Source organism: Mauremys reevesii, linkage group 2 (genome assembly GCF_016161935.1).
Source record: "Mauremys reevesii isolate NIE-2019 linkage group 2, ASM1616193v1, whole genome shotgun sequence".
NCBI classification, from domain to species: domain Eukaryota; kingdom Metazoa; phylum Chordata; order Testudines; family Geoemydidae; genus Mauremys; species Mauremys reevesii.
Window position 1 is genome coordinate 82,057,389 of NC_052624.1, and position 25,823 is coordinate 82,083,211.

The window sequence follows — 25,823 nt, forward strand, 5'->3', positions numbered from 1 at the left end:
AACTTTTTTTCAAAATGCTTTGCAGTTCACCTTTGATAGAGATATAATGGTGGCTGAAAAGGTTAAAGATAAAAATGGAACTCACATATGACAAGAGATTGCTATAATGACGATTATTTAGCCTGGAAAAGAAGACAGCTATTGTGTGCACACTTAAAAAGTTTGTTCTGATTTTAGAGGCATTATGTGTTCTAGCAGTATTCCTCAGTGTAAAGTTGGGGGAAGGGGGGGGCAGAAATCAGTGGAATCTGTAATACCTATATAACTGGAATGAACTTAAGTGTGCTCATTGTGTAAGTGTCCTTACCAGCTGAATTCAAGATAATGAAGATTAGTAAGTAATTTCCTATGGTTTTGCATCATACTACTACTAAGATCACGGGGCCAATCAGTGAAATTCCTGAATTTGTTGTAAATATAAAACAAATACATGGAAACACTTTTCACACATTGGAAGTCAGCTGTTTAATTCACTACCACAGGCACTCAGAATTAAATACCCTGGGCCAGATTCTCTGATGACTGAATTTACTTTGTGCTGGTTAAGTGAAAAGTCTACTTTTACGGTGTGGAGCTTCTCCTGTAAGAATTGCTCTTGTGTAGACAGGCTCATCAGATGGTTCAAAGCTTAGCTAGAGCTGCATCAGTCACCATAAGGAAGCAAGGTGCCTATTGAGGATGGGAAAGGGGCACTCCAAAGTGAGGATCCACAACATCTAAATCTCACCAGCATCATAAGCTAAAGTTGTCTCCCTATAACTTTAACTTACATTGGGGTTGGGCAGCTAAGAATCAAGAAGCTATATCCATACCCTCTCTCCACTTTGCCTGAGTTCTATTCAGGTGCAATGAAGAATTGAGTCCCCTTATAGCTTGGAAAAGGAGCTGGATAGTTTTGCATCTTTAAGTGATGCACGCTAAGGTAGAGACAATAAAGTATCATCAGGGCATAGATGTATGAAAGCAAGAATCTCGGAAGGAATTTTCACCCATATACAGAAAAACACAATTGAGCAGCTGCATTACTGTGGGGTTGGAGGGAAGACAGGTCTTCTTTCTCTGAAGCATCAAGTATTGGCTAGGGCTATAGGAAAAATACATGAAAGAATGGACAATTTATTTACGCTGATAACCTGGGAACATATTTCACTGTATCTGTTAAAATATCAGCTTTTCCTGCCTACAGCTAAGGGTGATACCTAAAAAGAGATCAACTTTTAGTTATTGATGATAATCTGTTACACTAAGATAATTATATCAGCACTCTGCTCCACTTCATTCCATGGAATCTATGTACTTAGGATGTTTACAATAAATTAAAGAAAAGAAAAAAAGAAAGATATCTGAGAAACTGGTAACAGGAGTTTAAAAGGGGACAGGATAGTATAATACGAACTGTTTTTATTTCTTAATGGAATATGCACATTTCAGCATGCTTACTGCAAAAGTGGCTCAGTGGCAAAGAGCCTAAATGAGGTCTGAGAAAGGATAATGTACCTTTAATGATTCAAATAGCAAGTAAATTAAATCTAATCATGTTCCATTAAGCACACTCTAGCTACCATTTTTACTAAATTATTTTATTATGACTTCCCTACTGTCTATTGAAATAATCTTTTACAGCAATTTAGTTCCCTACCATAAACAAGTCTTGTTTTTCACATTGAAGTCCCCTGAGATTAGTTGGAAGAGATGGATAATCTAAATTTTGCCATTTTCCCCAGCCACTAAGGTTCACAGAAGTGAAGATTTTGTTTACCTATTTGTGGCTGAGATCATTAAGACATAATTAGAATTTTATTCATGAGTAATGGACCGTCTGTTATGGAGACGCCATTCACCCAATGAGCATCTCCTGTCCCAGTTTTTAATAAGGGCAGCAGGCATTATCCCCCTTCAGTCACTGGAGAGTTCTGAAATAAATGGACTGCACTAGACATCTTTTTCTCTCTTCTTTAGGTTTTGAATGGAATCTTATTCATGTCTAATGTTTTCTCAGACTCCATTGTTATTGATCAAAACTGCTAGCCTGTTTGCTTTTCAGCAATATGCTCCTGCAGTGCCATCCAGATGTGAGTCCTAAAGACAGCTATGTGCAATGAATTTAAATCCCTTCCAAGAACTTGGCACAGGGCACACACATGTGGAACCTAATATTGTAGAGTAACAAATGAATTGGACTGTTTACAGAATAACCCTTGGCTCTCAGGGCTGGGGGGGGGGGGGAGCGGCGCGCAAGTGGAGCAATTTGCCCCAGGCCCTGCAGGGGCCCCCATGAGAATATAGTATTCTATAGTATTGCAACTTTTTCTTATGGATGGGGCCCCCGAAATTGCTTTGCCCCAGGCCCCCTGAATCCTCTGGGCAGCCCTGTTGGCTCTGCAGGAATGGAAAGAGCTAACACTATATTCAAGTATCATTTTAGGAACTCAAACTCGTTCTACCTAGTACCCTACAAAAAAAAGTTTCAGGATGAAATTTTACTGGAACTTCCTAATTGTAATAGTTCTGTTTTGTCCTGCATCTAGAAGACAATCTGGTTCCATTCCCAATCTCACATGTTGAGTATATGTTAATAAGACATTAATACAAACATTTTATACAAAATATTTGCCACTAGGAACAACTAAACTGTACTATGAAGACTGTGAGCAGGCTCTGTAACAACTTAGTAAACATGCAGTAGTGTGTGTTGCCTGTCACAACTTGTTAGCAAGAACTTTAAAACATGCTCAATAAGAAAAGGAGTGAAAATACAATGCCTTGGGGCAAAATTCTGCTACTCTATCTCAAACTCAGTAGTAAAGTACTACTTATATAGTAAGGCACTACAAATGAAGGGGGCGGAATCTGACCCCAGTGCATTGAAGAAACAGCTTAACAGAAGAACTGAGGAGAAGAAAAAAAATCTTAGTCTTCCCATTTGTCTAGTGAATCTTCATTTGAGATGGCACCATTGCTTATACAGCAGGAAGCATAAAATAAAACAGATAAAATAGCAAGATTAGAAATACGTATGCTTGCATTTAACCATGTATGATTACATTTAACCATTTTTACTATGCCTAATTTTTAGTTACTTTTGGCCTTATTAGCATGCTATTCTGAAAAGACCTCCTAATCATAATAAAAATCTTTAAAAGGAAAAATAAAAACAAGATACATTTGGAAATTGAATATGCCATGGTGTTCTGCCCTAATACGTGTAAAAGTAACAAGACAAAGTAGAAGTATTAATTTTAATTAATACCCCATGTTATTAACCATGCAATAGGACATTAACATACATGATACATCATGTCCAACTGAACCTGAAAAGGCCAATCAGGTTTCTAGATATATGACATAACCAGTTAGAAACCAATTTATTTATACAAGTTCAATATTCTTGTACAAGAACTACTGTGAAGCACACAATAGCCTATTGTCTATGTCATCAGAATGTAGCAGGTCAATAAATGTACAGTCAGCAACTGTCAGATTCTACATCAACATTCATTCACATGAAATGATTAAATCTATCTCAATCATTTGATAAAATAGCCACATCACTGTACAATTATGATCACAGGGTCAGTGACTCCAGCTTTGAAAAATAAACAGCTTCACTTCCACATTTATTTTCCTTAAATGCTTTGGCTTTACTTTGATGTTTATGTTGCAACAAAAGACTTATGTGACAATGTTCTAATATATTGACAAAGACAGGCCCCAGTCAGAGTGACCACAGGTAAGTTTGTTAGTAGAATACAGAAAATCTGTTAAATAACATCAAGAAATAGAAACTAAAAAACCTTGGGTGAGATTCAGCCCCTTTAAAAATCAATGTTAAAACTCTTATTAACTTCATCAGAGTCAAGATTTTATCCCTTACCTTCCAACTTACACATAAAGCTAGTTCAGTCTGGTACCTAGTTACAGAGTACAACTCCAGTTTTAGTTATGGAGGTGGAAAACTACCACAAGACTAATCAGGGTGTAGCATGTATGACTATTTGCCTTGAAACCCAATGAAATGTGTGCACATCCATTGCAAGTAGCAGGTTGTCCCAACTCCAAGTATAGCATCATGAAGTCCCGACTCCAAATATAGCATCATGAGTTTCTGAACTGGAGGAGCATAATGATTAAATAGTTTACAGACAGCATATAGGGACATTACAGAGCAGTTCCACCTTCAAAATGGTTGCTCAGATTATCCAGCTAATGAAGCTGGGAGGGAAACAAGATAAAATGGAGGGACATATACCTTAGTTGGGACCCATCTTCCAATAAAGGCAGACTCATTCCTCACATGGCCAGGAGAAGGGATTAGAAATGTGAGAGTCAGAGAGACAGAAAGGCTGTGGATTCAATCATTAAAAATATTGATAGCTCTGTATGGCACAAACTTGGCAGATCTTAAGATGTTTAGATAAATTTCTGGTGAGTGCTGAGGAGGGCCCTCTGGTTATAGAATCATAGAATAGAATTGTAGGACTGGAAGGGACCTCAAGAGGTCTTCTAGTCCAGTCCCCAGCACTCAAGGCAGGACTAAATATTACCTAGACCATCCCTGACAGGTGTTTGTCTAACCTGCTCTTAAAAATCTCCAATGATAGAGATTCCACAAGCTCCCTAGGCAATTTATTCCAGTGCTTAACTACCCTGACAGGAAGTTTTTCCTAATGTTCAACCTAAACCTCTCTTGCGGCAATTTAAGCTAATTGATTCTTGTCCTGTCCTCAGAGGTTAACAAGAACAATTTTTCTCCCTCGTCCTTGTTATAACCTTTTATGTTTTTGAAAACTATTATCATGGTCCCATTTCCCTTCCCCCACTCCCAGTCTTCTTTTTTCCAAACTAAACAAACCCAATTTTTTCAATCTTCCCTCATAGGTCAGGTTTTCTAGACCTTTAATCATTTTTGTTGCTCTTCTCTCGATTCTCTCCAATTCGTCCACATCTTTCCCAAAATGTGGCAGCCAGAACTGGACACAATACTCCCATTGAGGCCTAATCAGCACGGAGTGGAAGAATTACTAATTGTGTCTTGCTTACAATACTCCTGCTAATACATCCCAGAATGATGTTTGCTTTTTTTTTTTTTTTGCAACAGTGCTACACTGTTGATTCATATTTAGCTTGTGATCCACTATGACCCCCCGATCCATTTCCACAGTACTCCTTCCTATTTCCCATTTTGCATATGGGCAACTGATTCTTCCTTCCTAAGCGGAGTACCTCGCATTTGTCCTTACTGAATGTCATCCTATTTACTTCAGGCCAGTTCTCCAGTTTGTCTAGATCATTTTGAATTTTAATCCTATCCTCCAAAGCACTTGTGTACTCTCTATGCCATTATCTAAATCACTGATGAAGATATTTAACAGACACAGACCCGATCCCTGCAGGACCTCACTTGATATGCTTTTCCAGCTAGACTGTGAACCACTGATAACTACTCTCTGAGAACAATTTTCCAACCAGTTATGCACCCATCGTATTGTAGCTCCATCTAGGTTGTATTTCCATATGGTAAATGGGAAGATATTATGGTAGATATTGATACAAGTGACACAGGGAGGTAGCGACACACAAGTTCCTTAGCAAAGGGCCCCCTATTGACAAACTCTCTACACCAAACACATGTCTTGCAGGATATTTATCCATAAAGAGTAACTTGTAAGTTATCTACAGAAAACTCATAACTTGTCAAGATTCAGTCATTGTGAGATGTATTTACAGATAATATTTAAGGAATAATGTATTTATACTGAAAGCATGCTTTATGGACCTGGAGTAAAAGTTAATCACCAAGGGATAATGTGTCTCAGTAATGGGCCATTCAAGCAGGCGTGAGTTGTCACCCTGCTCTGGTTAGCCAGTGATTTAATGCAAGACTCAATTGTCTAGCCTTGCTCCATCCCAAGACTCTCAATACAAAACCATCAGAGACAACTGCAAACAATAAAAATCATTTGGGGGTTAAAAAGAAGGAACATTACAGCATATAGAGGTTCACCCTATGAATAGAGACAAAAGACTGTTTCAGTATAACACCGAGTATGGCAAGGCACTCTATATTCTTTTAATTGAGAAGACATCTTGAGGAGCAGGGGTATTCTTATGAAAAATTGGATCCTTGTTCCTGCAAAGCCAGCCAACTCTGCAACAGACTGAACACTGGGGTGGGGTGGGGGAACCAGCTTTATTATATAGGAAAGGTAACTATTAAGATGTGCAATCCAGGTTCACATTTTATGATTTTGTTTAGTACTGTAACTATTTGCTTCCATCGCGCTCTCTCATTTCTAGTAGAATCTCCCTTCTTTCCTAAATAAACCATTTGTTTCATTATAAGTGATGGGTATATTACAGGAACGGTGATTTAAAGTAAAACTGGTAAACTGGGGTATACTGCACCTTTGTGGGCAGATGATCTGGGATTTCTGTAAGTAGCCAGTGTCAGGAACTGGATATCACAGGGGAATGCTTCAAAAGGATATAGGGGCTGGAGTGTAACTGTTGTTAACCTGCAAGGTGATGGACAGGGCTGGCATAGCCCAGAAGAGCATGCTTGAATAGCTAATAGGCTGGTGGAGTCAGGGAGGCCAGGCCTCACAGTAGGCCAGGCATCATCTCACTAGAGGCAGGAGGTAATAAGATAACTCTCATTTCTGTCACAGAGGTGTAGGAGAAAAGTCCTGGAAGATAAATTTAGACAAAAAAAAGACACAGAGGATGTGAAGTTATGTTTTTTCCCCTCCAGTTTTACATGCAGGGCCAGCTAGACAAAGAGAACTTCAGAATATAAATACGTGGATGACAAGACGGCCTAAAGAGCAGGAGATGAATTTCATTAGGCACTGGGGAAATTTGGGGGGGGAATGGAGAAGCTAGGCAGAATGGGTCTGCTTGACCTTAACCAAAGTGGAAGTGGACTGTTGGCACAGAGAATGAACATAGATTGGGGAGATTATTTAAAGTAGGAGCTGGGAGAAAGCCAACAAGTGCCAAGGAATACTCAAGCTGGACAAAGCCATTCGTGAGGAGTGTCTGTAATACAAAGATAAATCTGTATCCAGTAAAGGATAATTGTAGCTGAACTGGAGGAGGCACATGTTCAAGTTCTAGAAGCAAATTCTGGAAAAGCAACAGAGTATCCGACCTAACAGTTAAATAAAACTAGGCACATGCCAAATTCTCACCTCCCCCAAACTCAATTTCTGTTTATATATCAATGCAATGAGCCAGACAATTGCTTAATTAGAATACCTGCAATTGAAAAGGATCTTGACCTAATAGGTAAGCCCTGTGAGAATGTGCTGAGAATCCTGATGCGTAGTGTATACCTCAAAGCCTTCACCCCCACCCCCACTCTCACAGAGCCATCTGCCCATACAGCAGGGAATGGGCCCCACAGAGAAGCAGAGCCCATGATTCTGAAACAGTGCAGGAAAAGGGAGAAGAGGGCAATTGCACCTGGAATCATCTCTCCAGCTGCCTATACCAAAAACAGCATGGTGACACTACATTTCAGAAAGGGGAATTTCAAAATTTAAGAAATCTAGACCTAAAGACCCAAATGTCAAAGAAAAGAAATTAAAATCCGTAGATTTCACATGGAGTCTACTAAAACAGCCCATAGGAGAGTCACAGAAGGCATGAAAGGCAAAATAAATAAGTAAATGAATGAAAATCCAAAACAATATAGTTAAATGGCAAGGTTCCAGAGATTATTCATCCAAATAAGAATCTTTCAGAAAATGAAAATCCAACCTTAGTTAAACCAATAGAAGTGAGCATGAACTAAAATAAAAAGGAGAAGATTAGGCACCATGTCATTTGTGGGCATATGCAGTTGGCCAGTGCACAAGGAAACAGCAATTTTCTCTCACAAATACCCAGTTTGGGCACTGTGACGTTCCCCTTTGGTGTTATCTGGACCAGTGATCTGCTTGGTCACTCCAATCCTCGACTCTGGGACCCAGCCTTACTCTGCTTTGCTGTGAGAACTCCTACTCCTGGACTGTTCACACACAGCCTCTAGCACATAAGCTGCTTGGATTGTGCAACCGAATGACACTAGCCAATATCTCCGGTCCCAGACACAACCCTAGGAACCTCCATCTAGCAGTGTCCAGTTATGCCCACTGGACGCTGCAAGCTTATATGAGTTTGTCAATTTAACAAAGAAATTGATATGTACCAGGCTTGTTATCCCAAGAGGAGTCTCTGACATGCTTCAAACCAAACACACTGCTTCAGGTAGAATAAACAAACAGATTTATTAACTATAGAAAAAGATAGATTTTAAGTGATAATAAGTCAAAGCACAACGAGTCAGATTTGGTCAAATGAAATAAAAGCAAAATGCATTCTAAGCTGATCTTAACACTTTCAGTGCCCTTACAAACTTAGATGCTTCTCACCACAGGCTGGCTGGTTGCTCTTCAGCCCGGCTTTCCCCTTTGATCAGCGCTTCAGTCGCTTGGTGTGGTGTCTGTAGATGTAAGTGGGAGAGAGAGGAAGAGCACGGCAAATGTCTCTCCCTTTTATCATGTTCTTTCTTCTCTCTTGGCTTCAGAGTGAAGTGAGCATTACCTCATCATAGTCCCAAACTGACCAAGGGAAAGGGGGTGATTCACTCAAGAGTCCAACAGATCCTTTGCTGCTGCCTAGGCCAGTATCCTTTGTTCCTGTGAGGCTGGGCTGGGTTTATCCCACACATGCCCTGATGAGGTGTGAATTGCCCCTCTGCTCCTGGGGAGAGTTTTGCCTGGGACTCTGCTCCTGGAGAGTTTTTGCCCGGGCTTGTTTTAACCCATGAGGACACATTTTCAGCCTCATAACTATATACATGAAATTACAAACTATAACAATGCTCAGTGCATCATGAGCCTTCAGAAGACAACCCACATGACAAACTTTGCATTGGATACCACACAATCATATAATAAGGATGAACATGGGGGTGCACGGTGTTCCTCTGAGGTACAGAGTGTCACGGGTACACAATTCAGGTAATTTGTACATCCCTGACCTTTTGAAAATTAAATTCTCTCTTTTAATTCTAAAATACTCTATTCAATATTTTACACCTACCAGACTTCTAAATAAAGATAATTAACTAGAACAAAATAAAGAAATGTTAGTATTACGCCAGCACCATTAATTCAGTAATATTAACATAAGTATTATGAGCTCCCATGCACCCAAGGGGAGAGTTTATAAGCCCTTCCCCTGCCTGAAGGTGCCATTCTGCACTGGGAAGAAGAGCTACAGCAAAAAGAGTGCATACTATGTACACAGTCTTTTATTCAATCATAGTAGGAATGAACACAGGAGTCAGTTCTTTATCCATAAATCCAAGCCTGTTTCCAGCCAGCACTCTGCCCAAAAGTATCCCTCTCTCTGCTTCCTCCCAGTGCCATGCTACCACTGTTCTCTGACTGCCAGCTCACTTTTAGGCAGTTTTCAGCCTTCTGCCACACCCAGACAGGCACACAGAGCCCCCTGCATTTGCAATCAGCCCCAGTGAAATTAATTTGCCCTCACAGCTCACCTTTGGCCAGTCTTGCATGTAGCCTCTGTTTTTGGCAGTGACTCCTATTGTTTCAGCTACCTTACTCAGTAAAGGAGCCTATTTGCTCCTTACATTTATCCTAAATGAAGGGTGGCTAGCATGCCCACCAGCCTCAACAAGGTTTGTGATTGCCTATAGATCAAAGTCACAATTGCTGGTAGCTACCAACAACCTTGCCATAACAATATTTACTGTAACACAAAGGTAAAAGATCTGAACTACAAACGTTTGTAAAGAGATTACAGCGAGAGCTCACAGTATAACATTAGCTCATAAGAAATCACTACTAGTTATTTTAGCAAGGAGAAAGGATTTCTCTTTCTCCACAGCTGATATAGCTTCCTATTTAAGATGAGTAGTCCATGGATCTAACCTTCTGGTTAGATGCATATCAATTACACTTCCAACACTTCAAGAGTAAGAATACAGAAGGAAGCCTCAGAACAGAAAATATTTGAGTCCAGTTATGACCCAATTATGCCCAGCAAGTGTTTTCTTATAATAATAAAATAATAACTGGAGATATACCAATCTCCTAGAACTGGAAGGGACCTTGAAAGGTCATTGAGTCCAGCCCCCTGCCTTCACTAGCAGGACCAATTTTTTTGCCCCAGATCCCTAAGCGGCCCCCTCAAGGACTGAGCTCACAACCCTGGGTTTAGCAGGCCAATGCTCAAACCACTGAGCTATCCCTCCCCCTGAAATTTTTCTTTCTATTGAAATGAAAAATTCTCTCTTAGAATAAAGCTCATTGACCAGATAAGCTCCCACAGCAAGGAGTGATATAAGACATACATTATTTGAAAAAATGTGATGTAAATTATATCATGGCCAAAATAACATTGAAGGAATTTTCCCCATTCAAAGTAAAAAAAGTCAGCTCCCATTAACATGTCTTTGAAAAAATCCTTGGGAATTATTTATAGACTGATTTATGTCATGGGTTCTAAAATTTATCTCTTCCATTCCTTTATTTAGCGTGTGAAACACAAAGTGGGAATTAAAAAAAGATATCTAATTTTGGATAAAAGTGACAGTTACAGTGAAAAACCATACACAACAATGACGTACTCAGTATTAGCAGCAAAGAGTCTTGTGGCACCTTATAGACTAACAGACATTTTGGAGCATGAGCTTTCGTGGGTGAATACCCACTTCATCAGATGCATGTAGTGGAAATATATATACCTGCCCCCAGAAACTTCCACTACATGCATTCGACGACGTGGGTATTCACCCACGAAAGCTCATGCTCCAAAATATCTGTTAGTCTATAAGATGTCACAAGACTCTTTGCTGCTTTTACAGATCCAGACTAACATGGCTCCCCCTCTGATACTACTCAGTATTAAATTTCTTCTGTATAATTCTGCTCTCAATAACTTTAACATCTGTTTTATTACTTATTCATATATAATACAAATCGGATAAGTTCTAAAAGTGAATTGGAACCTCTCTAAAGACCAAGGAAATGGCCTAAATATAATTTTGCCACTTTCTACTTCATTTAAAAAGAGTAATCTTTCCTTCGGCCCTCAAGTTTGATTCTGAACCTAAAACAGGATTAGTTTCATGTTCCTACTGGAAGTGTCATGGCAGACTTTCTATTTTAAAGACAGAAATTGAAGATGGAAAAGACCTTTTAGATACTCTAGTCCAGGAGTTCTAAATCTTTTTCTTTCTGAGGCCCACCAACATGCTATAAAAACTCCAGGGCCCAGCAGCGGGGGGTGGAGGCCCCTCCGGGCTTAAGCCCATGAGAGAGGGATCGGGGTTCCAGGCTGCAGCCACTGGGTGTGGGGGCTCACATTCAGCCCCACAGGGCACCGGGGCTTGAAAAACTGGGCTTCTGCCCTGCAGGGTGCTGGGCTCCAGGCTCCAAGCTTCAGCCGCAGGGTGCCAGGGCTCTGAGCTTTCTACCCTGGGCCCCAGCCAGTCTAACGGTGGCCCTGCTTTGCAACAACCCCTCCATTCTCAACCAGCTGCAGACCCCCAGTTGAGAACGGCTGCTCTAGTCGATCCTTCTGCTGATGCTGGATTGTTCTCTATACATTTGGTAGTGTGTTCCCCAATCTAGTTTAAAATGTCTTAAGGGAAAGGTTTCCATCACTTCTCTTGGAAGACCATTCAATAGGATAATAAATCTCATCATTAGGAAGTTTTCCCTGTTTTTAAAGCCTAAATTTCCCTTTCCTAAAGTTCATTTTACTACTCAAAACTGTATCACATATACTACATTTCTTACTTTCCTTGGTATTTTCAATATTAAAGTAGCTGTAGACATTCATGTCCCATGTTAGTCACTATATAGACAAAATATACATGTCTAAATGTTCTTTTAATTACTAATTCAAATCTTTTAGTTATACTTCTCTAAATTCCATTCAATTAGTTTACATCTTTTTGTTTTGAGATGTCCAGAACTGAGTTAGGATTCACTTCATAAATGAAGGGCAGGTATCTAAGTATTCCCTAACCAAGAAGCAAATTTTAAAAAAATGAACCAGTGTAATATACAGTGGATATTCTGGCAACAACAGTTTGGACATGAAAAAAAAATTAAAAATGACTAACTTTCAAAAGCAGTTCACCCAAGAATTTACATGTCATATTTTCTGCAATTGAGCTAGAATCCAAACTGAGGGCCCAATTTCAATTGGATTATACATGGTAGTAATCATCAGTTGGTAGAGAATATTTGCAGGACCGGGTCCTTAAATAATTGTATTATTGTACACATTGTGTGCATAAAAATAAGAAAAAATAATAACATTTTCCATACATAGAGAACTTTACATTTTAATTTTCTATATGAGTAAATTGGGTATAATTTCCTTGTTTACTTGCTAATACAATCATACTTTTGCTTCCCCATACTTCCTGTGTTTACACATCTGCATTTAGACTGCAGACTCTTCCAGTCAGCTATCAGACCTCCTTCTATGTTTAAAAATGCTCATCACATTGTGGACACTATCAGAAATAAAACCATAACAACAACATATGACAAAAGTGATGAGATGTTTTAGTAACAGTTTACTAACTTCCAATTTCTAAAATAAGGATCCGTTAACTAGGTTCTCTATCCATATATGTTTATCATTAATGCATATGAAGTTAAGAGAATTGTGTTGTATGGTTGTCACTAAAATATGCTGTAAGTTGGGGAATCAGCCAGATATTAGCTCCCCAGAGGCAACAGCAAGGAAAGTAACCAACACCTGGGCGGGGTTTCAAACAACCTATCAACAACCATTGTCCAGCAAGGGAGCTAAAATTCAGTGACTCACCAGGGAAATTGCTCCACCTTGCCTGGAGACTCTGCAATGCCCCCAGATATGCCTGGACTTGTGTTTTCGAAGCACATGAGCTGAGGGTATAAAACAGACACAGTGGACACATACTGGGCCCTTCTCCTGCGCCCACCTATGCTGCAAGCAACTAAGACATTGAGAAGAAGACAAGACTCCAACAGAGCAGATTGGCTCAGATTTAAGGAACAAACCTGTATATTAAGGACTGCAATATCCAGTGGAGTGAGAAAAACTGTTTAATCTAGGTGTTGCCCAGTCTAATAGGGTTGTGAGTTTAGACTGCGCACTTATATTTTATTTATTTTAGTAACTAACTCGGACTTTTTGCCTATCACTTAATATCACTTAAATCTATCTTTTATACTCAATAAATTTGTTTAACTGTTTATCTTTACCAGTGCATCTTGAGCAGTGCAAGACGGTATATTCCTGAGGTACTGTGCTGGGGGGATTTGGCTCTGGTGCCTTTCTCTGTGTGCTTTATGAGTGACTTTGGGAGCATTCCCGCAATCTAGCTGGGTGTGTGCGCATCCACATGTGGTTGTGCTGAGTGATCACAGCACCTGGAAGGGGACTGTGAGAGACAGCTCAGGCTGGAGAGAGTTCGAGGGGCAAAGTGGTCCCACAGTCCCAGGCTGCATAGAAACCTGGTACAATAACCAATATCCTCCAGTCAGAGTATGAATCCACACAACGTAGTACAGTAAAGAAAAACATTGAGATAATAAATGAACAGAACCCCCCTACGACAGCATTTATTTATGCCATTTTGGTATGCCATCATCTGAAATTACCACTGCCAAGTATTTTATGTCATCTGGCCTGTATAGTAGCATGTTTATCCATCATCCAATAGTGTCACAAACAAAGCAATAAATTACTTGCAGTGTTAATGTTTTAAATAATTTAAAGTCCTAAAATAAAGTAGCCTCATTTCTACAGTTACAAAATGCTACATAATTTAATAGCTATAAATACATTATTGCAGTTTTTAACATATGGGAGAAAATATTTTTAAAGATTTTTATATCGTTTATTATCTTTCATAACAATACCCTCCTGAATATTAATCTTCGCTTTGTTGTTTTGGTGCACTGACCTGGATAAATAAAATGGAGCCAGGTTACATGAGGAGCTGAGCTGAACATACATTGGATAACAGCCAGCCTGAATACTACCCAGAACAAAAAAATGCTTGCAACTTCTGTGTTACAATGTTTGCTTATAAATTCACGGCCCCTTTTCTAGTTAAACAGTAGTTTAGCAAAGACCCTCAAATCAAACTAAGCAGAAAGTGTTTTGTCTATTAAATTAAAAAAAATAAAAATATTTTCAAATAATAGGCTCAATAGGCATCAAGATACAAAGTAAACTTTGCCAGAAAAGGGAACGTGCCCACATCTTTAGAGATTACTCCAAATTACACTGTTGGAGAAAACAGACACCCATGTCTGTATATTCCCTGCCAGCAGTATGGCACAAAGGCAGAGAGAGAGGTGGGACTTGGAAAAGTGAATAGGTTCCTTCCACAGACAACCTTTACAAAAAAACACCCCACAACCCCAAAACCAGCAGTAAAATTACATGCTGCTGGCATAACACTTTTTCTAACATGTTGTAATCACACAGTTCCGGGCCAATTTACCAATGTAAATCAGAAATACGAGATGATCTTGCTTGTTGAGTAACTCACTCCTAGGGGCTAAGGGAGAAAAGCGGTGCCCTTCCTGAACTCTGATGTTTTACTTATATGGCTGGTGTGAGTCTGAACTCATAAAAGAGCCAGGTATGTGGATTTGGGATACACAGATATTCCTACCAAGCAAATGCAAACATTCAGAAAACCAGCAGATACATGGCAAGCTGTCAGAACATTACTGAAACTGCATTGCATCTATATGTTAGTAGGGGTTCTGTTGATATTTCATGCACATAATTTAGTCCTAAAAGTCTGACTTGAAGTCTGTGAAAAGCAGGAAAAATCAGAGCTATATCTGAAAATCTGCAGTGACATGAGCCTTAAATCTTTAAGCAGTCTGTATTCTGTGTATTGTACAACATTAAGCACATTGTCGTCACCTATTACATTAATAAAAAGACATCAGAATTTGTTAAGCCAGAATGTCTGTGCTGATTTTCAGCACTTGTCAGTTTAATCCAAATATTTAGGATTATGTAAACAACAGTATTAAATTTTAAGTTTTTCATTCTCTGTTATAATATCAGAAACAAGAGAGACAAATCTGTTATATCTGTGTATGGTACAAAAGAGTTGAAGTATATTATAAAAATATGGAAATATAGAATTTTAGAAGCTTCCATTTGACCAAAGATCAACTAAAAACTTGGGATGAAATGAGGTGGTTATTTACCTCTAACTGGAGATTCTTCGAGATGCTTGGTCCCCATCTGTATTCCACTGAGAGTTTATGCATTCATGCCATGCGTCCGGAGCCAGAGAAGTTGAAAGTAGTAGTATCTGTTGGCCTGTGCATGAGCCCTTGCCTTGCCTCATGGTTTCATCCGATGTGACAAAGGGTGGGGAGGATGGACCACATCTCCAGTTCCTTCTCCACCACAAATCAAACAGATCCACAGCAGAGGGGAAGGAGAAGGGGAATCTCAAAGATCCTTGTTACAGATGAGTAATCTCCTCTTCTTGAGTGATGGTCCCTATTATATCGTAGGATGATTAACAAGCAGTACCTAATTTGGAAGAGGGTATAAGGAAGAGGATAGAACAGTTAAACAGAGGACAGCTGCGCTGAACAAGGCATCCATTGCAGAGTCCTGCACCAAAAAGTATGCAGCGAAGGTTTGTACCGAACTACATGTGGCTGCCCTTCATATGTTGGGAAGCGGCATATTGTAAAGGGTGGCTGTAGTCGATGCTTCGGCTCTTGTGGAATGGGCTCTGACTCTAGGGGGTGGAGGCAGTCCCAACTACCAATAGCAGAGCATAATGCACCCTGAAATCCACTTGGAAATCCTTTCTGTGTAGATTGCCTGCCTCATAATCCTTTCAAGCTACAGTGATAAACAGTCTAGGGGACTTCCTGATTGGCCTTGTCCTCTGCAGGTAGAAGGCCAAGGTGGACATTGAGAGAGTGAAGGTGCTGCTCTTCCACTGAGGCGTGAGGCTTTGGAAAGAAAGCAGGTAAAGTGTAAGGGTTGGCTGAGATGAAACTGGGATATAACCTTTGGTAGAAACTTGGAGTGCAGGTGCAGGGAGACTTTGTCCTTATGGAATGTGGTGAATAAAAGGTTACTCACCTTTTTCAGTAACTGAAGTTCTTTGAGATGTGCGTCCCTGGGGGTGCTCCACTTCAGGTGTCGGTGCATCCCGGTGCCACTGATCGGAGATTTTCAGTAGCAGTGCCTGGTTGGGACGTGCATGCACAATAGGTGTCTTGTGGTACCGTTGGTGCTTCATCTAGAGCTTGTGCAGCTGGACCGCCTCGGTCCTTTCTCTACCATAGAGTCCTTTCTGTGAACTCCGAAGTAAAGGGGAGGGGAGTGGGTAGTGGAGCACCCACAGGGACAAACATCTCAAAGAACATCAGTTACTGCCCAAGGTGAGTGCAGGATGCATGGTAATGTGAAAGTATGCATCTTGTAGGTCGGGGGAGGGATAGCTCAGTGGCTTGAGCATTGGCCTGCTAAACCCAGAGTTGTGAGTTCAATACTTGAGGGGGGCCATTTGGGGCAAAAATATTTCTGGGGATTGGTCCTGCTTTGAGCAGGGGGTTGGACTAGATGACCTCCTAAGGTCCCTTCTAACCCTGATATTCTATGATTCTGTGAAGGGCTGAAACCCAGTCTCCTTCTTCCAGCGCTGGAATTATTGATGTCAGCGTGACCATTCTGAATTGGTGGGTATGTACAAATTTGTTGAGTCTTCTGAGATCTAGAATGGGTCTCCATCCTCCATTTTTCTTTTGAGTCAAATAGTAATTAGAGTAGAACCGCTTCTCTCTGTGTTATACTGGAACATGTTCCATGGCACCTAAGTGTACCAGATGGTTCGCTTCTTGTTGTAGAAGATGCTCGTGAGAAGGATCCAGGAAGGGGGATGGGTAAGTGGGATGGTGGTGAAGGGGATGGTATAGCCCGATCTTATTATCTCCAGTATTCAGCAATCTGTGGTGATGGAGGCTCATGCTAGGTAGAATGGTCATAATCGATGACCAAAAGTCTGGGTATTTTGTGAAAGTTGTGCTGGATGTTGGACAAGGTCAGTCAGACCTTTGACCAAAGCTTCAAAATTGTGTCTTGGTGGATGGTGCTTGTGACGCTGTGGATTGAGCTTGATGTGGTCGACATCTCTGTGACCGGTGTCGAGTTGTCAAAAGGTTGCTGTGGGCACTGTTGTGTTGTCCCAGTTATGATGATATAGTTGATACCTCCGATGTCTGTTTGGAGACATATAGATGCCCAATGTTCAGAGTGTCGCATGAGAGTCCTTCACTGAGTGTAGGAAATCATCCGTCTTAGAGGAGAATAATTTCTCTCTGTCAACTGATCGGTTCTCAACTTTAGCCTCGAGTTCCCTTGAAATTCCCTAGGATTGTAACCAGGAGACCCTCCGCATGACTATGGCAGTAGCCATCGTTCGAGAGGCCGTGTCAACGACATCAAGGGATGCTTGTAATACTATCTGTGCTACAAGTTGTCCTTCCATCAGGATAGATTGGAATTGTTCTCTCTCATCCTCCGGTATGTCAGCAAGGAACTTGTTGAGCTTCTGGTAACTGTCGTGGTCATATCTTGCAAGTACAGCAGCATAATTGGCTGTGCGGAACTGGAATGTAGCTGATTAATAGACTTTGTGACCAAATAAATCCAGTCTCTTAGGTCTGGTCTACACTACGGGGGGGGGGGGGGTGTCGAACTAAGCGAACTAAGCGAATAGCGTAGCTGAAGTCGAACTACCTTAGTTCGACTGACTTACCTGTCCAGACGCGGTGGGGTCGAACTCCGCGGCTCCAAGGTCGACTCCGCCACCGCCGTTCGCGGTGGTGGAGTTCCGGAGTCGACCGGAGCGCGTGGGGAGTTAAGTCTTCCAATTTGCTGTAGTTAAGGAAGTCATACTTGGCCAACAAGACCTGGTAGGTTGAAATTCAGAATTGGAGGCTTGCTGAAGAGAAAACCTTGCGTCCCTGAAGGTCTAAGCATTTGCCCTTCTTATCTGTCAGGGTGGAGCACGGATGTTGCTGTCTGGCATGTTCCATTGCTGCTTGCACCACGAAGAAATTGGATAGTGTGTGAGAAAAGAACTACATACCCATTCCAGAGCCAGAGCTGGTGCTGGAGCAGAGGACTGTCTGAAAACCAGCAGATCCCTCATCTTAAGGGAAGGCGATGTTGAAGGCATGCATGGCTCGGGGATCAGTACTGGTGGATCCATTGGTCTGCATGATTTTTTTGTCATGCTTATGTGCCTTGGAACTTGCCACTTCTCTGTGGCTGGAATTTGTGGAAGGCACATCGTCCTTCTTCAGCTTGGAGGAAGACTTACTGCCATGCTTATGCACATGCTTCCTTGGCACAGAGTCCCTAACTGTGATACCGCTGGAGTCGGGTTTGAGCTCCACAGCCAGAGGTGCACGCCTGGGTTTCTTAGGCTGATGTTCAGGGGGCATTCTCCAGCCTGGTCTGACTGCGGCCACATGATGACCTTTGTGACGTGCTTCTTAAAGCGGAAAGGCCAGCCTTCTTGGGTATGGCTTGGGAAGGACTGGCAAATACTGAACCTGGATGAAATGTGGGCTTCTGACAAGAAATAGAGGCAGTGTTGCTCATCACTGACAGAGACTAAATGCAGACAAGAGACAAATGCAGATCTTTAATCCTAGCCAGTGGTGTAGCCAGGTGGAGGGAACAGGGGGAGTGATCCCAAAAAAAAGGCACCCCCTGCTGCAGCACTTTTACTTACCCGGCAGCACTTTTAGACCCTTCTATGTGCTGCAAAATTATTAAAGTTAAAGTTAAAAAAAATGTTCTATTAATCACCAACTATTTTAGAAACAAAGCCTGTAAAGAAGCCTATTCTCCTCTGAATCCAATTTATTGGCTGGTCCCACAGAGCTTTGAATAAGCTTCTGAAACTACGATTTCCTAACCATTTAACTTGTTTTCCAAATATAAAGATGAAAATAGACAACAATTTTTACATTAGGTACAAAGCTGTCAATTAACATTTCCCCTGTGGTTACAGTACTTAACTGTGCTATTTATTTATATCTATAAACATATTTATTGGAATAAATGCTCTAGATGCTCCTTGAAAACACTTAAATACACAACCATGAAATGGGCCTAACCCTCACAATCAACCATTGAGTAAGATCTATCAAAATCACCAATAAAAACCCAGAAACAATTAAAAACATATTTAAGATACTTTTAGTCATCAACAAAACACATTACAGCATAAAATAGCAATGGTTTTCAAAGGCATTCACCAATTTTACCCGTACACTCAGTGAGTATAAACTCTGCCTACATTCTAATCTTGGATTTAGCTCAAATAAAATAGTCATATGGTTGTTAAAAGGAAGCAAAATAGGAGCCTTAACTTAGCTGGAAGTCACTTAAAGGCAGTAAAAAGGAAAAAAAAAGTCCCCCTCTTTCAATTGACAGAGAAATAAAATGATAAATGGACAAGGGACCTAAAGAGGTGCGTGTGCAAGGCCCAAAAGTGATTACGTAATATATTTCAAAGGACAATTTGTAAAAACAAAGCATTTGTTATCTTGACAAATAAACCTAGAACAAAACTATACCATAATATTGTACAAACAGCTACTGTTCACTTGTGACTAGCATGGAAACCTTATCAAAATAAGAACAAAAGAGCACTGTTCTTGTATTGCTTAATGTCCATGAAGGAAAGTAAAATGAATTATAATCGGAGAGATCAAAGACATATGCAGAATTTTCAATAGCACTGAGATGAGATTGGCAATAAAATCAGAAAACTGGCTTTTGTGTCAGCAGTACTGAGTCACCATTTCTGCAAAACATATACCTATGCACCTGGCTGCTTATTCATGATCTCATCCATCTGTATGTTACTGATAAACATTTTAAAGACTCTTATTATCTATAAAATCTACTCTTCATTGGGCAAGGTCTGAAAAATCACAGAGGAAGTGTACACATGAATAGAGATTTTTAATAAATAAAGAAGAGTTTGCTAAAGTCCCTCAGTAGTCCTTTATTTCTATAAAGAAAATTAGTTATCTAGTATAATTATGGTACAATCACAATATAAGTCCTTAGTGATGGAAAACAATTTCTTCAGGCTGCAAATACCTGAATCCACTTGGTATACAAGAACACTATAAAATCTATGATAAACATAGTGGAATAAATTCTGTCCTCATAAATGTGTATATGAGGCGCCATTTGATGTCAGGTAGCTTAACACACATCCTTGGGGGAAGGGGAAGGATTGACATACAACATGAAAAATAGTCTTAATCATATAAATTACTCTGTTATCAATCCATATATAGCAGTGGCTCTCAAACTTTTGTACTGGTGACTCCTTTCACATAGCAAGCCTCTGAGCGTGACCGCCCTTATAAATTAAAAACACTTTTTTATATATTTAACACCATTATAAATGCTGGAGGCAAGCGGGGTTTGGGGTTGAGGTTGACAGCTGGCAGCCCCCCATGTAATAACCTCGTGACCCCCAGTTTGGGAACTCCTGATATATAGTTTCATCTTAGTGATTGCTAAAAGTCCAATGGTTATTAATTTGACTGTTTCAGGATTACATTAGTGAGAAGACAGAAAAGAACTGAATTATTAAACTGCATACTTAGCATGAGAAGTGGTTGTTCCATGCTTCTCAGTGAAGTGAAAGGCATAACACTGCTGTCTAAGTCATTATGGTATATCACTACCAGATCTAGCACACACCTCACAAATATTTCATGTCACTTGTTCAACTCATATGTTCTTTTTTGGAAACTAAGTTTTTTTTTATGACAGTAAACATGACTTCATGGAGAGTCCAGCATAACAGTTACAATAATATTTAGGGCCAAATCTTTCTCTTATTGAAGTTAGAGGCAAAACTCCCACAATGACCATGACCTTTGCTGACATTTTTTATTAGCGTTCTAAGATGATCGGTCATGGAAAAAGATTTCATATTATCCAATAAGACTTGGGGAGAAATCATGCCCCAAGGAGTTTTGCCATTGACTACAATGGGGCTAGGATTTTGACCCTCTGATCTTTTAGCACATTGGATGACAGAAACTGAAGGACTGAGTTAGGTAGATGATTATTGTCATTTCTTGAAATAAAATTTTGTGTATGCAAGTGAACACTCAGAACACTGTGAAAAATAACTGTGAACTCTGGACCCAATTATTGGATTAATAATTCTTTCAACACGACCATGCTTTTCAGATGTGCAGATATAGAAACCTCTCCCCCAAGGGACTCTCATAAGGGCATGTAATTTGTTAATTTTAAAATCATGATTTTATAATTAATATATATTTTTATCTTTTTTCCATTTAATTTTTCCAAATTTGACAGACCCCTCTCTTCTACAAACATCTGAATAAAGATACTGCCTATTTCTTTGTCTTCTGCACTTTGTAATTTTCCTCAACCACCAAAACAATGCTCTACCTTCTGTCTGAAGCAGAATATGAAATCTCTCTAAAACCCGTGTGAACTCAGCTCCATAAATGGACCAATAGAAAATAAGATTGTTGGTATCCTCTCTCAGTGATCAAGTTTGAACCCTTACATACTGTATAAACTCTATTACTGTTTGGAAGCAGTATGGTACTCATCTCCATAGTATAAGAGCACCTCAAATTATTAATGAATTAAGCCTCATAAACCCCCTATAAGGTGGTATCACCATTTTATAAATAGGAAAAATGTGTTACACAGAGATTAAGTGTCAGAGTCAAGGTCACACAGGAAGTCTGTGGAAAAACTATGAATAAACTCTTGATGCTTTTGACTAACCGTCCCACGCATTACTCACAAAACCATTCTTCTTTTCTAATTTTAAGATAGCTCCCAAATGCAGCCATTCCACAATATCTGCAATGTACTGCCGGAGCACAACTAAAGTAACTTTCTTAAAGTAGTACTGACTCTCTCAACAAGTGGAAAATATCACATATAAAGCTGTTCAAACAAAAGTCAATTCCCTGTTTTTAAAACATGGGTTGCATTAGTTGTTCTCAGTCATACTAGTTTTTAAAAATTAGACGCTGAAGCTAAGTTAAGGAACAATCACTAATTTTCTAGTGAGAAGTTTTAGTGCTTATGTCATTGGCGTATTCTATATGCATCAGCATTCTATATTGCATCTGCCAGTGCAATAGAGTGGCAGCAGAACATTATGCTTCCTTCTGAACATAGAAGATCTACTACTTCAAATATCATTCCTGGATCATCTACAGCTCACTGTATGGACCAAGGACAAGCACCTGCCGCCCTGCAAACACCCAAAGGTGTCCTGAGTGGCAGATACCTGGTGGCCTCAAGAGATACACAGTCAGCCTGGGAGGCTTGGGGAGGGAGATGAACTTTTAAAGTCTTATCTCTTGCATTAACTTCTGATTAGGATCCACCAGCCACAGTCTCCTTCTGGTCCTCTATTGGCTCCTGGGGAAAAAAGAGGAAATAACTATCGCACCAGTCCTGTTTTCCAACTCCTTCCCTCAAGAAAATAGCTAATTGTCTGCTCCATGTGGAAAACAGAGGTTAAGTGGAGTGGAAGAACTGATAAGACTCTGTCCCATTTTTTAATCTTCTCACCAATACTTTTCTTTTTATACATCACTTTTGCAAAGGAGAGACAAAAGAGAATATAGAGAGGAAATCTAATGAAAATCTTATATGTCTGTACACTAAAGAAAGAAGTATGGGGAACAAACAGGAAGAACTAGAAATACTAGTGAATAATCATAATTACATCATAACTGGCAACACAGAGACTTTGTAGGAAAATTCACATGACTGGAATATTGGTGAAGAAGGATATATCTTGTTCAGGAAGGAGAGGCAGGGACAAAAAGGAGAAGGTGTTGCCTTGTATATCAAAGGTGTATACACTTGCTCTGAGGTTAAGATAGAAGTTGCAGGCTGACCTGTTGAAAATCTCTGGGTAAGAATAAAAGGGGTAAAAAACAAGGATGGTGTCATTGGAGGGGGTCTACTATAGACCACCTAAAAGGAAGAAGAGGTGGATGAGGCTTTTTAAAAACAACTAACAAAATCATCCAAAGCACAGGACTTGATGGGGGACTTCAACTTCCCAAACATCTGTTGGGAAATAATGCAGCAGGGTGCAGATTAGCCAACAAATTCTTGGAATACACTGGAGAAAACTGGAGGCAGTTCTAGATTTGATTCTGACATATAGGGAGGAACTGGTTGGGAATTTGAAGGTGGAAGGCAGCTTGGGTAAAAATGATCATGAAATGATAAGAGTTCAAGTTTTGAAGGAATGGTAGGAGGAAAAATAGCAGAAAAAAAAAGACAATGGATTTCAAGGAGGCAGATTTCAGCTAACTCAGAGAATTGGTAGATAAAATCTCATGGGAAAAAAGGAGTTCAGGAGAGTCGGCAGTTTTTTAAGGAGACATTATTAGGGCAAAAGAGCAAACGATACCAATGTGCAGGAAAGACAGGAATATGGTAAGAGACCACCTTGGCTTAACTAGTACTGTAGATCTCCAATGACCTGAAACCAAAAAAAGAGTCATAGAAAAGTGGAGGTCAAATTATGATGGATGAGTATAAAAAAACAACACAAACATGTAAGGACAAAATTAACAAGGCCAAGGTACAAAATGAGGCCAAACTAGCTAGGGACATAAGGGTAACAAGAAAACATTTTACAAATACATTAGAAGCAAGAGGATGACCAAGGACAGGAAAGGCCCATTAGACAAAGAGAAGGGAAAGACAGCAACAGAAAACAGAGCAATTTCTGATGTGTTAACTGCCCTTTTTTTTTTTTTTTTTTTTTTTAGTTTTCACCAAAAAGGTAGGCAGTGATCAGATGACTATCATAGTGAACATCAGTGTAAATGGGATAGGATCTGAGGCTAAAATAAGTCCAGAACAAGTTAAGAATGACTTAGACAAGTCAGATGTCTCAAGTTGGCAAGGCCTGACCAAATACATCCTAGAATACTTAAGGAACTGGCTGAACGGATCTCTGAGCCATTAGCGATGATCTTTGAGAACTCATGGAGGATGAGATTGATCTCAGAGGATTGTAAAAAGGCAAACATATAGCCTAAACTGTCGGTCTATAAAAAGGGGAATAAGGACAACCAAGGGAATTATAGTCAATCCAGGTTATCTTCAGTGCTCAGAAAGATAATGGAGCAAATAATCAAATGATCAATTTGTAAGCACATAGACAAAAATAAGGTGTTAACTAACAGTCAATTTGGATTCGTCAAGAACAAATCATGTCAAACCAACCTAATATTCTTTTTGGACAGGGTAACAAGCTTTGTGGATGGAGGAAAGTAGTCACGATATATCTTGACTTTTGTAAGGCTTTTGATACTGTCTCACATGACCTTCTCATAAGCAATTAGAGAAATAAAGCCTACAGAAATGAACCTACTATAAAGTGGGTGCACAACTGGTTGGAAAAGTGTACTCAAAGAGTAGTTATCAATGGTTCACACTCAAGCTGGAAGGGTATATTGAATGGGGTTCTGCAGGGATCTGTACTAGGTCCGTTTCTATTCAATATCTTCACAAATTATTTGGATAATTGCACAGAAACTACATTTATAAAGTCTGTGGATGACATAAAAATGGGAAGGATTGCAAGTGCTTTGGAGGACAGGATTAGAATTCAAAATGATCTTGACATGATCTAAAATATGTAAGACAAAATTCAATAAGGACAAATTCCAAATTTTACAATTTAGGAAGGAATAATCAACTCCATAAATACAAAATAGGAAATGACTGTCTAGGAAGGAGCACTGCAGAAAAGGATCTCAGGGTTATAGTGGATCACAAACTAAATAAGAATCAGCAATGTAAAAAATAAAATAACAATTGGAGATATACCAATCTCCTAGAACTGGAAGGGACCTTGAAAGGTCATTGAGTCCAGCCCCCTGCCTTCACTAGCAGGACCAATTTTTGCCCCAGATCCCTAAGTGGCCCACTCAAGGATTGAACTCACAACCCTGGGTTTAGCAGGCCAATGCTCAAACCACTGAGCTATCCCTCCCCCACCCTGTTGGAGGGAAAAAAAACTGTTGGGAAAAAAAAAAGTGAGCATCATTCTGGGATACATTAGCTGGAGTGTTGTAAGCACAGAGTGACCAGATGTCCCATTTTTAAAGGGAGAGTACTTTTTTGGGACTTTTTCTTATATAGGCGCCTATTATCCCCCCACCCTCTGTCCCATTTTTTCACAGTTGCTATCTGGTCATCCCATGTAAGCAAGACACAAGAAGTAATTCTTCCGCCCCACTGAGCACTGATAAGGCCTCAAATGGAGAACAAGAACAAGTTAGACAAACACCTGTCGAGGATGATCTAAATAATACTTAATCCTGCCTCAGTGCAGGGGACTAGACTAGATGACCTATCAAGGTCCCCTTCCAGTCCTACATTTCTGTGATTCAACGAGGCTTAACAGAATAAAAAGACATGACATCTGACACCAAATGTGAACAGGATGCTTCCTCAATCTGCTTCAAACACAAGTTGTGGCAGCTCTGAACTTACCCACTTCCTGTAGTTTGGTACTGTTTACAAAAGAAATGCAAAATGAACCAAAATCCAGCCCCAGCCTTCTTCCCAAACTTGGCTACTCTCAGAGTTCTGCTCTGAGGTCATACTTACATGAGAAAGTGTTTTGTGGTATAACCCAAAGTGTGAATTTAAAACAATATAGTTATACTGGT

General features: G+C 40.0%; 1 protein-coding gene across 9 annotated transcripts in view; it reads right to left on the reverse strand.

Annotated features, from left to right (window-relative positions):
* Positions 1-25,823, reverse strand: part of ULK4 (unc-51 like kinase 4) — a 425,848-nt gene that overhangs the window by 164,875 nt on the left and 235,150 nt on the right. The window contains exon 32 of one of the 9 annotated variants that reach the window (XM_039526403.1): positions 13,934-13,981. The exons of 7 other annotated variants lie outside the window; for them this stretch is intronic. In XM_039526403.1, coding sequence (XP_039382337.1) covers positions 13,949-13,981 — 33 coding nt within the window. In that variant the 3' untranslated portion in view covers positions 13,934-13,948. Of the gene's footprint in view, positions 1-13,933; positions 13,982-22,457; positions 22,537-25,823 lie in introns of those variants that run through there. One more of the 9 variants, XM_039526402.1, reaches the window with a different exon arrangement.